The 14,271-nt window shown below is 50.4% G+C and overlaps 1 protein-coding gene across 1 annotated transcript; it reads right to left on the bottom strand.

Annotated features, from left to right (window-relative positions):
• Nucleotides 1–2,038: 2,038 nt before the first annotated feature.
• Tmem222 (transmembrane protein 222) lies at nucleotides 2,039–12,284 on the bottom strand. The gene is made up of 6 exons (XM_021200593.1): nucleotides 12,031–12,284; nucleotides 7,249–7,333; nucleotides 6,103–6,134; nucleotides 4,714–4,810; nucleotides 4,496–4,626; nucleotides 2,039–2,933 (listed from the first exon to the last, which is right to left on the bottom strand). The coding sequence occupies exons 1-6, from the start codon at nucleotides 12,222–12,224 to the stop codon at nucleotides 2,846–2,848; spliced, it is 627 nt and encodes a 208-aa protein (XP_021056252.1). The 5' UTR covers nucleotides 12,225–12,284; the 3' UTR covers nucleotides 2,039–2,845.
• Nucleotides 12,285–14,271: the final 1,987 nt, after the last annotated feature.

Raw genomic sequence — 14,271 nt, forward strand, 5'->3', positions numbered from 1 at the left:
TTCCGAGACAGGGTTTCTCTGTGTAGTCCTGGCTGTCCTGGAACTCACTTTGTAGACCAGGCTGGCCTCGAACTCAGAAATCCACCTGCCTCTGCCTACCAAGTGCTGGGATTAAAGGCGTGTGCCACCACGCCCGGCCAGCCTGTTTTTGAAATAACTTTTTATGCTTTCTCAGTGTGCATGCTGTGTTGTGTATGTGGAGGTCAGAGGACCTTGCAGGAGTCAGTGTCTCCTTCCACTTTTTAGTTCTAGGGGCTGAACTCAGCTTATCAGTCTTGGTGGTTAAGTGCCTTCCCCCCTCGGAGCCATGCATGCCATTGGCCCTTCGAGCTTGCTTGCTTCAAAATGGTTTTATTATTTTGTGTATGGGTGTTTTGCCTATTGTGTGTCTGGCGCCTGTGGAGGCCAGAAGAGGGCACTGGATCCCTTGAACCAGGGTACTGGATGGGATGAGGTACTATGTGGGAGTTGGGAATAGTACCTGAGACCCGGGGCAGAACATCCAACTTTTGCTCTTGACTGCTGAGTCATTTTGTCCAGCCCCAGGCCTCTCTTGATGATTGTGAGGCACCATGTCCGGACTGGGGGTTCCCCACCCTCTGGAAGAACAGCCTGGGCTCTGAACCTCTGAGCTGTGACTCTCACCCTCACTTGTTTTTTTCCTGTCTTATTTTCAGTTTCTTTTTCCTTATCTAAATTGGTTAATAAATCATTTTTAGGCTGGTGCATACCTCTAAATCCCAGCACCTGGGAGGCAGAGGCAGGCAGATCTCTGAATTCAAGGCTGACCTAGTCTATAGAGCAAGTTCTGGGACAGCCAGGGCCACACAGAGAAACCCTGTCTCGAAAAATAAATAAATAAATAAATAATAACCGGGGGAGGGGCTAGAGAGATGGCTCAGTGGTTAAGAACACTGACTGTTCTTCCAGAGGTCCTGAGTTCAATTCCCAGCAACCACATGGTGGCTCACAACCATCCAATGTGTTCTTCTGGCATGTCTGAACAGAGTTACCAGTGAACTTATATAAATAAATCTGAAAAAAAAAGAAAAGAGAAATCATTCCTAGGTTTCTATCACCATTGAGTGAACTCCCTAGATTCTTAGAAAGTGCGTGTGGAAGGATGGAGGTAGCCCCGCTTACATGCATGCTTCCCACTTGGTGCCCCTGTGGAAGTGGTCATCCATCAAGTCTCTCCCACAGGAAGGATGGCAAACATCATGCTTCTCTGTCCTCAGGGGCACATCTGCAGCCCTCCTCCCACCTCTTGGCACCCCTGGAAGGTAGGTATCCAATGTTGCTGGTCTTCAGGCCCAAGTGTCCCTTCTAGGGTGGGGCTCTGCTGGCTTTTGGGCCACTCTTGCTTCCTCCGAGCTTGGACAAGCCCCATGGGTGCTTATTTCTTCAATGTCGCATGAGACCGATAGTGACGGCCTTACAAGGCTGGCTGCAGCAGGTTACATAACAGCACTCTGTAACGCCGGCTGAGCGCTGAGGATGGAACCCAAGGCCATGCTAGACAACAGGCTGTCAGTCAAGTGCTGTCCTGAAAACCCGCTTTAAGCTGGGCCCTGGTGGGAAGCAAAGGCTCAGAGGCAAGTGCAAACTGGTAGGTGGTGAGAACAGGAGAGCGCTGGGAGCCATAGAAAGAGGCACCAAAGAGCAAGCCGACCAGTGACATGGCTATGTGGCTGCCACACCGATCAGGCCATGGCTGTCTTTCCTCCTGTTACCCCAGCTGTGCACTCTGCTGAGGAAGGAGGTCACATGAGAGCAAGGCTCCAGTTTATGGTCCCAACCCCAATGCCAAGTTGTTCCCAGCAGGGAAGATGAGAGTCCTTCTAGAAGGGGGTTTGGAACATAGACCAGGAATGGCAGGGACTTCCCACAGCCTGTGCAGCGGCAGAATTTACATGTTGATGTACCCATAAGCTCCAGCTGGAAGGACTCAGGCATGGTGTTAGCAGCCAGATCTCAGTCCCCAGGGATATATGAGCTTAAGGAATCAGGGCACACAGATGAAAATGACAGACAACACTTAGACTTAAAACTTTATTTCCTGCCAGGAAGCCCCTTATAAAGGAGCCTGTGGACCAGGGGGAGGCAGGCTGCACAGGGTCCATTGTAGCAACCGGAAGCAGACCCAGCCGATCAGGGGTACCAGCTGCTCTGACAAGTTACATTCTGGACCTAAAGGGTTCTATCCCCAGCACGAGGCCTCCTGGGCTGGAAACAAGTGGGATTCATGTTACCTGATTCACAGAGGACCCACTCTGCACGTAAGTGCATTCAGCCCTTGCTAGCCAGGGCCCACCTCAGCGGTGATGAGGCACACACTGTGCTGGTGCAGCAGCAGGCGCAGAAAGAACAGAGCCAGCCCTCCCAGTCCATTCGAGGCCAGCAGAGAAGGTTCCAAGTCTTTTGGCATGCAGCACTTCTCATAACACATGCCCTACTTTGGGATACAACTACCAGCCAGAAAACAGCTTCAAATCCAGTTCTGAACATTGCTTTGCCTCGTGGGTACTTGTCCTCACTGTGCCCTGGGCATGGGAAGAGTAGCCCAGTGATGGTGGCAGGAGACCTCTAAAGGAAGGGAGGCCTTCCCAGGATGGCACTGGGAATGCCACAAAGGGGAGGTCAGGCCCAGGGAGAGAGGACAAGGAGGTTCTAAGTGACCTCATCAGGTGCTCAGCATTAGCACTTCTGTCCCAAGTACTGACGCGACTTCCAACCCAGGAGGCAACACTCCCTGAGGGGTGGGGAATAAAAGAATCGGGACCAAAAGGGGTGCGTGTCAGGAGCCTCCTCGGGGGTCTGGTAGGCTTACACCATCTGCAAGCCATCACCGCAGATTGAAAACCAGACTGATGGTCAGGATAATGCCGAGGAGAAGGACAAAGGGCAGCCAGGTCTTCACAAAGGCTCCAACACTGACAGGGGAGAAGAGCACAGGGTCAGGTGAGCAGGGGTATGGCCCAAAACCCCTCCTTCCCCAACCCTGACAGGATTTAGGTTCCTAGGGCCTCCTGGAACTTATCCTTCAACTTGGCCAGTCAAGGGACAGGGCCTGGCCTGATGAATACTATGCAGGCCATTAAAGAAGACAATGGGCTGGGCCTCACTGATCTACAAGCACTCCTGGGCTGGAGAGATGGCTCAGCAGTTAAGACCACTGGCTGCTCTTCCAGAGGTCCTGAGTTCAAATCCCAGCAACCTCATAGTGGCTCACAACCATCCATAATGAGATCTGATGCCTTCTTCTGAGGTGTCTGAAGACAGCTACAGTGTACTTACATATAATACAAGTACTCCTGACCAGGAAGTTCCAGTTAGGGTGGGCTCCACTGGGATGGTAACGAAGGTCAGCTCACGGACATGGCTACTCAGGATAGGAGCTGATCAGGGCCTGACCTCAACCCCAGCTCTGCCTCAGGCCTGTGTTCTGCCCTTTTCTGGGGGGTCTCTAAAGCTTTAGGGGCACACAAGTCCTCTGAGTTTCCCTTCCAGAAGGTCATCATTACGGATGGTTGTGAGCCACCATGTGATTGCTGGGAATTGAACTCAGGACCTCTGGAAGAGCAGTCATTGCTCTTAACTGCTGAGCCATCTCTCCAGCCCTTCCCCAACTTTGTTCTTAATTATACTTATCAAGACCTTCTGGGGGGCTGGAGAGATGGCTCAGCAATTGGGGGCAATGACTGCTCTTCCAGAGGGCAGGGGTTCAAATCCCAGCACCCACATAGGAAGCTCACAACCCTAACTCCAAGATCTGACATTCTCACATAGACATACATGCAGGCGGAACACCAATGCATATAAAATAAAGGTAAATATTAAAAGAAATAGTAAAGTTAGAGTGGGGGACCAGCTCAAGTGTAAGATGTTTTCTGTTTTGTTTTGGAGACAGGCTGGCCTCCAACTCAGAAATCCACCTGCCTCTACCCACAAGTGCTGAGATTAAAAGTGTGCGCTACTGCATCCAGCATGTGAGATGGTTTCTAAGTCTGGGGTCTGCTCTGGGATACAGGGAATTCACCCAACCTGAGTTCTTAGTGTGGGCTGGTCCCGAGGCTGTGGCTTCGAAAGTCTCCCTGGACTGTGAGCCCAAGTGTCCAGAAGCCTGCCTCTGACAAAGCAGGCAGGGGCGGGCGCCTATGGAGGTGGTAACACTATCCAAGAGGACCCATGCTCCTCTGAGTACCTGTAGACTCACAGCTTCCCTAGAAACCAGAACCACTGCAGTCCTTTACCAGGGCCAGCTGTAGCCCAGAGCAGCCAACCAGAACCCAGCAGTGAGCAAGTGACAAGCCAGCAGGGAACCCACATGAGGCAGGATTTTGGTACAGCCACCTTGCTCTCTCCCAGGAACTCAGTTGCTCTAAGACCTGTTTCTGTTTCAACTGTCCCTAGTGACCGAGGGACTCCAGTGACAGCCTTTCCAGGATCCTTGGGAGAGTGGCCAGAGCGGGCCTGCAGGCTGAAGACCACTCACCTGACATACTTCCCATAAATGAGGCAGAAGCAGCAGAGTGTCACCATGTTCCAGTTGGTGCTGTTGTTATAACGCATCAGGTTCAGGGCTAAAGCCACGTGGGAGTGGCAGTTGTCACAGCAGAGATTGTGCTGGAGACACAAGAGCAGCTGGGTCAGGGTAGAGTGGGGTAGGATGGGGTGGGGCCCACGGACCCCCTGAGCCCAGCCCCCACCTACCATTCGGTGCTTGTACTCTTCGGAGGCATCGTGCACAGCCGTGTCCCATGCATTGGGCCCACTCGCATACACCTGTCCGGGGTCCAATTTCCAGAACCTGAAGGGAAAGGGGGGATGTTCTGGGCACTGGCTCAGCCCTTTTGCAGCTTTCAACTTTATAAATATTCTCTGTGCAGGGTGCCCAAGGCTGTGGGCGATGGGGAAAACCAGGTCCAGGTCTAGTGTGGTGTGGCTACTTCTTCCCAATTGAAACACTCTCTTCTGGAGGGAAGAGCGGAGCCCGAGACTCAGGAAGAAAAGTCACAGGGCTTGGGGAACTCCAGAGGCCTGTGACTTTTCAACTCTCAAGGCCCTTGCCAGGTCCTCTTAAGTTGTAACTGTAAACTCAGAGAGGGTCTCAAAGCTTGATCTGGGTACAATCCGTGTCCGACCCGGGGTGAACTGTCTATTCACATCTCCCGAGGAAGAGATACATCAGCAGACAACATCCAGGCAAGACCACAGTGTTGTGTGGTCAGCATGTCTGTTCCTATTCTGTTGAAATTTTAACCCCCTTTGTGACTCCCTTTGTGGGTGGGGAGGCCTAAGAGACCCTCATCCCTTTCTTCATGTGTTGGTCCCACAAGCCATGTCAGGTACCAGCATCTCATCTTGGCTCTCCAAGTCTCCAAAGATATGACACTTTTGTTGTTGATGAGCCACCCACTCAACGGCATTTGTCATGGCAACTTGAATGGATGAGAAGAGGAAACACCTGAGCCTAGGCTGATGGAAGAGTTAGGTCATACTGGTGGCCGTGGGAACAGTGTGAACAAGGTGGGGAGCATAAACTGTACCGTGTGTCCCAGCAATAAGTGGCTGAGCAACCCTGGAGGGTTCAGGAGAAAACAAGGTGACAGGGACAAGACTGGCAGGAGATGCAGACCTGAATGTCATCCTTACATGGTTTGAGGGTCTGAGTTGCTTTCTTGCCTTCCAAACAGAAAGCTGCCACGGCGTACCAAGCAGCCTCCTATTCCTGAAATGGTCCAAGTCCCAAGGCCAGCCTGGGCTTCACAGACTGATCCAGGACAACCAGGGCTCTACTGAGAGACCCCGGTTTCAATATGTATAGGAGATGATATTTCTTGGGGTGTTCCCAAGGGGAGGAAGTACTCCAGGCTACACAGGAAGACAGACTTGGCTGCAAGACCAGCCTTGGTGCTTCCTAACTGTGTGACGTTGCCCAAGTCCCAATGGGCTACAAGATGAGACCTAGACAGGGACTGACTCTAGCTGTTTGGTATAGGGCACTCAGAGTGCTGGCTCCTGCTGTGCTTCACAGGGCCTGGCCTGCAGCTCTGAGCAGGAGGAGCCTGGCCCTGCCTAGGCACCAAGGCATTCACTTACTTGGCAGGCTTTCCGAAGGCCATGTTGTCTTCCTGTGGAGAGACAAGAGCAGAAGTCAGTAGAGAAATCACATCCAGTCTGCTAACAACCCTGGGCCAGTGGCTGAAGAGCGGTGCCTTAGAAGGGGATGGCAGAGCTGCAACAGCGCTTCTCTGGCCCTTCATCATGGCCAGGTCTCCTTCATGTGCAAGATCAGCGCTCTGACCTCTCAGCACCACAGTGAGAGCTCACCTGAGGCCCAGAAAGGGTGCAGGTAAGAGGTTGCTGGACCACAGAACTTTCTCATGAGGAGACTGTGGGGAGTCCTAGACTCCTTATGCAACACACACCCCAGAAATATCATCTCTATATATATTGAGACAGGGTCTCTCAGTATAGCCCTGGCTGTCCTTGAACTCATTGTCTCTGCCTCCTGAGTGCTGGGACTAAAGGTGTGAGCTACTCTACCTGGCTTTCTTTTGTCTTGTTGAAGCAGGGTCTAGCTCTGTACACAACACTGACCTGGAACTCACTACACAGCTCAGGCTAGCCATGAACTCTTGGCACTCCTCCTGCCTCAGATTCTCAATCCTGGGATTAGAGGCATGGACTGTTATGCTTAGCTAGTCAATGTATTAAGTGCATAGCAATAGGTCTTGTCCTGTTAGGATGGTACTAACAATTACTAACATAAGGAGGCCATGTTGTCACCTCTTCAGCTCCAGCCACCTGAAAACAGGCAAATGCAAGTGCTCATCTAGACAGAGTCCCCTGGACTGGTGTCCGTCCATCCCCAGGAAGCAGATTTGAGAACACATTGGTCCATTCTAAAATCCCCACCATTGGAACTAAGTCAGCCTCCCCTGTCCCCCAACCATGGCTCCCACCTTCTGAAGGTCCAGAGATGTGGTTCCAGGATGGTCTGACTCCACTCTTGCCTCTAACCCCTACCCATGTCTTGGTACCCAGGGATGGGGACAGAGGGCTGAACCAGTTACTTAAGATTCCTCTGGCCTGTCCTGGAGGCAAGAGAAGGAAATGGGTCAAACACTGGAGAGGGGCAGAAGGCTGGGGCCCGGGTGAGAGTTATGTGTGACATCCTGGGCCCAGGCCAGTCTTCTATGTGAACCTGGAGTCTCTCCAGGACAGGGAAAACTGGGGACTCACCGAAACAAAATAGGGGCCAGCGAAGTCCCGAATGACTCCTGTGGATGTACAGATGCCCATGTGGCCAATGATGGGGAAAAACCACCTGCAGGAGAAGACAGCAGCAAAAGGACAGAGCTGAGGTCTGTCATTCAGTCAGGGGATGCTATAGAAATGCAAGTCAAACAGTGAGTCACAGCAGGGAGGTCCCTGGGGCTACCACTGAAAGGACTCCAACACCACTTGCAGCCCCTGGTGCAGAGCAGCTGGGATCTCTACTGGGAAGAGAAAACAGCTCTCTCATGGAGGCTGTCAGGCTCTGTAAGCTATGCCTCCGCAGCTCTATTCTGAGGATGTATAAACACATACATTGTCCCCTCAGTGCCTGCTTAGCATATACAAGGACCTGGGTTTGAACCCCAGCACCATAAAAGGCAAAAATCCTGACTGAACTGTGCTCTTAAAAGGTGTACCTTGAATTCCAGCGCTTGGGAGGCAGAGGCAGGCAGATTTCTGAGTTTGAGGCCAGCCTGGTCTACAAAGTGAGTTCCAGGACAGNCAGGGCTATACAGAGAAACCCTGTCTTGAAAANAAAAACAAAACAAAACAAACAAACCCCAAGCCCAAAAAACAATGGGACTGGAGAGATGGCTTAGCCATTAAAAGCACTTGCTGTTCTTGCAGAAGACCTGGGTTCAGTTCCCAGTATCCACATGGTAGCTCAAAGCTATGTCACTCCAATTCCACAGGATGTGACACCCTATTCTGACCTCCATAGGAACCAGGCATGCATGCAGTGTGCCTATATACATGCAGACAAAACACCCATAGGCACAAAAATAACATTCTTTAAAAACAATCCCCACTACACACCACACACATATACACACACACACACACACACACAGAGAGAGAGAGAGAGAGAGAGAGAGAGAGAGAGAGAGAGAGAGAGAGCAATGTCTGACAGGAAAACAAAACTGGCAGAGCCTTGTAACAGTCGTATGTAACAAGGAAAAAGACACTGGTGCTGTATGACATAGTCTTGAGAGTGTGTGCCTGTAAGAAAGACTTACCCAAGAGTATAAAATACAGTACTGTTTTGTGTTCCAGCGAAGCCAAGACAAACCTATGGCTATTGAACAGGGGCTGGCAAATGGCTGAGCAGTGAGGGTGCCAGCCACCATGCCTGGTGATCCATGACCTCTGGGAGTCACATTGAAGGGGAAAATGACTCCATAAAGCTGTCCTCTGACCTCCACATGTGTACTGTGACACACTCACTCCTGTACACACACACATACATATTAAGAATACAATGAAGGATGTTATTTTAAATTATGTGTCTGCATGTGGGCACGTACGGACACTCACAAGCCCTGGCCTGATGGGACTGTCAGCCACCTGACGCTGGGACTCTGTAGCAGTGCAGGTCTCTGAACACTGCTGAACTGTTTTTCCAGCCCATAAGTTGAAAAAGAAAGAAAACCATAAAAGCTTCCCTGAGCCGCATGCCTAAGATTTGTGTACCTTCGCCAGGCGTGGTGGTGAACAGTCGCTACCTGACTGACGGAGGGTAAGCAGCTGAGGACCCACAGCAAGCAGGACGGACACCAGAGCTGCGGGGAACAACTACCCTGACTTGTCAGAACCCAATCAGCTTCCTCACCCAGATCCCTTCCAACCGCCATGAGCAGTACTGTCTACACCACGGCTGCTGCTGGCCGACGGGACTGACTGGGGATGAAGGTTGGAGAGACAACACTAAAGTCTGTGCCTAGCAAAGCCCTAGGGAAGCAACTCTCCATGCAGCTCGTTAGCGCCCAACTAGGCTAACTGCTGTTCTTCCGACCTCGGACAAAAGTGGCCCTCAGTAAGGGTTAGTGAACAGGTTAGTTGCTCATGCTGGAGTTTCACGCCTCAGTATCTGCTTTCAGACATTGAGACAGGTTGATGTAGGACTGCATGCCAGTGTGCAAAAAAATGTTTAGCTGTTTTTATTACTAGCAGTAGCTCTCACTAAGAGGTGGATAGGTCATGGACTCAGTTTCCCCTTCTGATCTTCCTGTCACAGACATGAAAGTTACCTCCTCTGCCCCTTCATCTGCACACACCTTCAGCAACATCACATAACTATGCCATTAAAAAAGCTAATTTGGGGCGCCGGGCATGGTGGCGCACGCCTTTAATCCCAGCACTCAGGAGGCAGAGGCAGGTGGATTTCTAAGTTCGAGGCCAGCCTGGTCTACAGAGTGAGTTCCAGGACAGCCAGGGCTACACAGAGAAATCCTGTCTCATTAAAAAAAAAAAAAAAAAAAAGGCAAATTTGTCCCATCCCTTCTGCTGAGGGGCGAGTCCTCTGTCAGGAAGTCTTACTCATGTTGGTCTTGTGGACACAGATCTGAAGAGATCCAAGACACCAGCTACTTCTAGCCTAGACAATGGGCAACTGTGTCTCTCTACCTCTTGTTGCTACCATTTCTCAACAGAGGACTGTGACACAATATTCCTGAAAACGAGGAGGCTGCAAATGGTTCAGTATATAAAGGCACCTGATGCCAAGTCTAACGACTCCTACACAGCAGGGACAACTGACTCCTGAACGATGTTCTCTGCCGGCCACAGTGCTCCTATACACACAGGTAATCTTTAAGATGAAATGAGGAAAAGGCCAATGCGGCCAGCATGACTGGATTCCACACAAACCACACGGCCACCTGAGAACCCAGCTGCTTTCACAGTGACAGCCCATTCTCTTCACAGCTCTACTCCACATCTGGAGTTCTCCTGTCTGTTACTTATTTACCCTCTACTCCTGCCATCAGCACTTGAGAACAAGCGGCACACCATACACCTGGGCTTTACAACCTGCTACCACAGACCACAAGGAGTCAGTCAGCAAACGTGTTAGAGGGACTTTTAATGAACTGGATCTAGTGTCTAACTCTGGAACCCTAGACTGATCCTTCCTCTGCAGCTTATGATGGCCCCAACACTGTCACAGACCTTCCTCCCTTAATCTCCTGCAGTGCTCTCCGAACAGCGGTGTGAGTCACACACAATGCCTGGACTCAAGACTTTGATTTACTTCTATAAATGTTTTGCCTGCATGGATGTATGTGCACTGCGTGTTGGCCCTGTGTCCATCAGTTCCCTTGGAACTGGATTACAGATGGCTGTGTACCACCACTAGGGCTCTGGGAACTCAACACTGGTTTGCAAGAGCAACAAGTGCTCTTAAGCACACATCACTAATTTAGGCCCCAGCCCGACCCCCATTCTGGCTTTGCCTGCTGAGAGCTGGGAATAGAGGTGTGCACCATCACTATGCACAGCCCCACCCCACCCCCACTTTCTGAGACAGTCTCTCTCATTGACTTGACAAGAGTGGGCAGCCAGCAAGCCTCAGAGATGTTCTCAGCTCCACTCCCTCAGCTCTGGGACTTCAGGCAATGCACTGCTGCATGAAGGTTTTTTACACGGGTGACAAGGATCCAAACTCAGGTTATTCACAGAAAGCACTTTACTGATTGAGTCATCCACCCGGGTCCCAGTAGCTTTACATACTTTAAAAATTAGGGTCATCTGATAGATGAAATAGTACACACCTGTAGTTCCAGAACACAGAAGTCTGAGGCAGGGGGAACAGGGGTTCAAAGTCAGGGTGGGCTATGCAATAAATACCTGGCCAGCCTGGGCTACATATCTTGTTTCAGTCAAAACCAATAAAATAAATAAATACAAAATCAAAAGATTAAAATGAAGTAAAGATCAGAAACATTAGAGGCTAAACATGATTCCCTCTTCTCACAACTTGGCTCTTTTTGTTTGTTTGTTTGTCTGTCTGTTTGTTTGTTTGAGATTGGGTCTCACTATGCATGCCTGGCTGGCCTGGAATTCCTACCATATAGTTCAGGCTGCCCTCCAGCTCACAGACATCTGTTTGCCTCTGCCTCCAAGTGCTACGGTTAAAGGTATGGATCACCGTGCCTGGTGGCTGATTTTGATAGAGGGGGGAAAAAATGTATCTCCTCAGGTGAGAGGTACGATGCCACAGCTGAAAAGGTGAGTTCTACAGTCAGTGAACTAAACTTCTGAATATCTTCTTGCTGGGATAGTCAACTAACCAAGACAATGTCACAAGGAACTCGGCTTCACCATGAGGGAAGGGGATTTCTACTACAAAAAAAAAAAAAAAAAAAAAATCAAGCTCGTGAACCATACAGACTGTTAGGATAAAGGCAGGAGGGCAGAAAGCTACGTTCTTCCACTGGGGGTGGGGGTGGGGGCAGACACCTAGGTAGCTGAGATGATGTAGGGGGCAAAACACTAGCACGGACCCCCCAATGCTGCTGACATTCCACGAACCAGTGCGGCTTCAATCAAATTCTCACTTCTGTTTCTAAAGGCAAAATGTCTTGTGCATAGCAGACGACAAATACGCACTCGTTTGCTCAATGAGTGAAAAACAAAAACCAACGGGGACTGAATGACGATGCCTCTTCAGACAATGGATAAGGGTCTTTTCTGTACGCCTGCACGTAAGGGCGCGCTAATGACCAGATCGTTGCTGCTGATCTACACTTCTCCTCCCAGTTAGACCTGGGGGAGCCAGGGCGGGAACTATGCCCCACATCCAAGGGGACCGCGCACCTCATAGGCGACAGGGGCTCTAGGGGACTGGGGGCCAGCCTGGCCCGGAGTACGGGTTGCTGCAAGTCTGGGGGGAAAAAAGCTAGCATGTCAGGCACGCCGGAGGATGCTCGGGCCCTCGGCGACTTGGCGCTGACACCGGAAGACACTCACGTGAGCACCGGGATGGGTGTCCACACCACGCAGTAGGGGAAGCGGCTCCGCTCCACGTCCATGACGACGCCACCGGACCCGTGGTACGGCTTCATGTCCGTCTCGGCCCCCGTCGGCGTTTCTACTTCCGCCATCCGAGGAGGGGGCGGCGGCGGCTGTAACAGAAGCGGAGAGCTCCCTTCCGCTTCCGCCATCCCGCGCGCGTCCCGCTCGGGAAGACCGACCGCGCCGCCGCTCGCCCCTGCGTCGTCACTTCCGGGAGGCGGGGTGTCCGCTCGGTCGAGCTTCCCTCCCGGAATTGGTGCCTTGTCCTTCTGGGCCCGGCTAGTTTAGCCTCTTTTGGAGCGGAGCATTTGCGTGGAGCTCAGGAAGCGCTCAGGCTAGCCCTGGGAACCCACAACGAACCGCGGTTCCGAAAGCCGGCACGTGGTGCAGCCACTCTTTATTGATCACTTCTTAGGTGCCAAACATTGATAGTCATTGGTGCTACTGTCTATAAACTGATTAGACGTACAAGTTTAGTTGTTTCCCCCAGGTTAAACATCAGAGACGAAGGCGCTTAGAAATGAAGTGAGCCACAATTCAAACACAAGTCTTTTTAGATTTCCTTTGTCCTTTTTAGTCTGTGGCATGAGTTACATAATAGTCTGTTACGTGATGGTGTAAAAAGGAAGGTCAAACTAAAATCTTGGTGTGTGTGGGAGGGAGACACACGTAGCATTGTGATGATACTGATGGTTGCCTTGGGCCTAGGGAGGGCACGGATGCTGAAGTGCCAAGACAGGAAAGTTGAGGTCACTATGTGTAGTAGAGAATAGCATCCAAGACTTATGTAAATCCCTTTATTGTTCTTGTTTGGGGGCCCATGTTTGTTTTTGTTTTGAAACAGGGTCTCACTATGTAGCCCTGTCTGTCACTATGGTAGACTAGTCTGACCTTAAATTCCTAACTCTGCCTCCCAAGTGCTGGGATTAAAAGGGTGCATCACTAAGCCAGGTCCTTTTTTGCTTCATAGAAGGCAGTTAGCGCTTGTCTAAGATCACACCCAAGAACACAAAGTGGCCAGGCTCCACTCTTGGAATCTTTTGATTTTCAGTGGGATAATCAGAGAGACACGGAAGTGGAATGTTATGCGGTGAGGAGTGGGTGGGATGGGTTTGGAAGACAAGAAGGGAACCAGGCTACAGGAAGGTGTAAGAAAAATGAGGCAGAGAGGCAAACAGATTGTTTCAACAGGCTGAGACTGAGTGAGACTGCTTTATTGGAACAGCGGAATATATATATATATATATATAGTTACAGCTCCTTTTTTTGTGGTTTGATGGTTTGACTGGGACCAGAGTGGGTTGTTTTCCATACTCAGGCATATTGTTTCTGCAAGTGAAGCAGACCTGTCAGGCTGGGGATAAGCACTTCTTTCTGGATAGAAGCTATGGCTTAGTACAGCTAGATTCAATTCCTCATCACCTGAGGCTATTAGCCAACAGAAGGTGTAGACAAATGTTTAGGGAAGGCGAAAGCTATGCGTTTGAGAAGATCTGCTTCCATGAAATGAGTCTTCTTTAATAGTAACTTGCCAAAAGCCTGCCGTCCTGATGCTTAAATGCATTAAAAATAAAAACCTGTACTGTGGAAAATCCGAAGGTCTTTGACTGCATCAGGCAGTGCAGTTTCTACTGCTACAGAGCAGACGCTCCCAGAACTGTGCACATACCTAGTGAATGTTTACTAAATATTTCTTGATTTTAAATATCTTTTAAATATTTCATTAGTATCCTAGATGAAGCTAATTCTAATCCACTCAAATTTCTTTGAGCAGTTTTGTACCTCTTTCATGAATGACCCCATGCAGTGTGACCCCTAAAGGGCAGCAATCAGCCTCCAGGACAATTCGGAATAGAATAAGGGTCCTTTAAATAGTTGTCAGATGAGTAAATCACATTAGTTCTTGATCCAATCACAGTAATTGTCCAAATTCTTCTGTTCATCTGTAGCCTCCCCCAGCCTTGAGTAAGCTGGCTCAGACCTTGCTGCCTTGTCAGTGAGACCACCTGGGGTGGAGCCTCCGACCTAGATGGCTTTATTGTTATGGCTGGGGGAGGCTGCATTCATCTTTGATATTCTGTTTCTGTTTTTAAAGAAGGGGGTTGCAACCCTGTAGGTGGAACAACAATATGAACTAACCAGTACCCCCTGAGCTTGTGTCTCTAGCTGCATATGTAGCAGAAGATGGCCTAATCG

The sequence above is a fragment of the Mus pahari genome, chromosome 6, assembly GCF_900095145.1.
Source record: "Mus pahari chromosome 6, PAHARI_EIJ_v1.1, whole genome shotgun sequence".
Lineage (NCBI taxonomy): Eukaryota > Metazoa > Chordata > Mammalia > Rodentia > Muridae > Mus > Mus pahari.

What these genes read in the sequence shown, in the direction of transcription:
- Tmem222 (XM_021200593.1), bottom strand. Translation starts at nt 12,224, where the DNA reads ATGGCGGAAGCGGAAGGGAGCTCTCCGCTTCTGTTACAGCCGCCGCCG. An exon ending in AAGAGTACAAGCACCGAATG is followed by an intron (nt 4,627 to 4,713) that starts GTAGGTGGGGGC and finishes TTGTGTCTCCAG; the next exon opens with CACAATCTCTGCTGTGACAA. An exon ending in ATTTATGGGAAGTATGTCAG is followed by an intron (nt 2,934 to 4,495) that starts GTGAGTGGTCTT and finishes CTCCCCTGTCAG; the next exon opens with TGTTGGAGCCTTTGTGAAGA.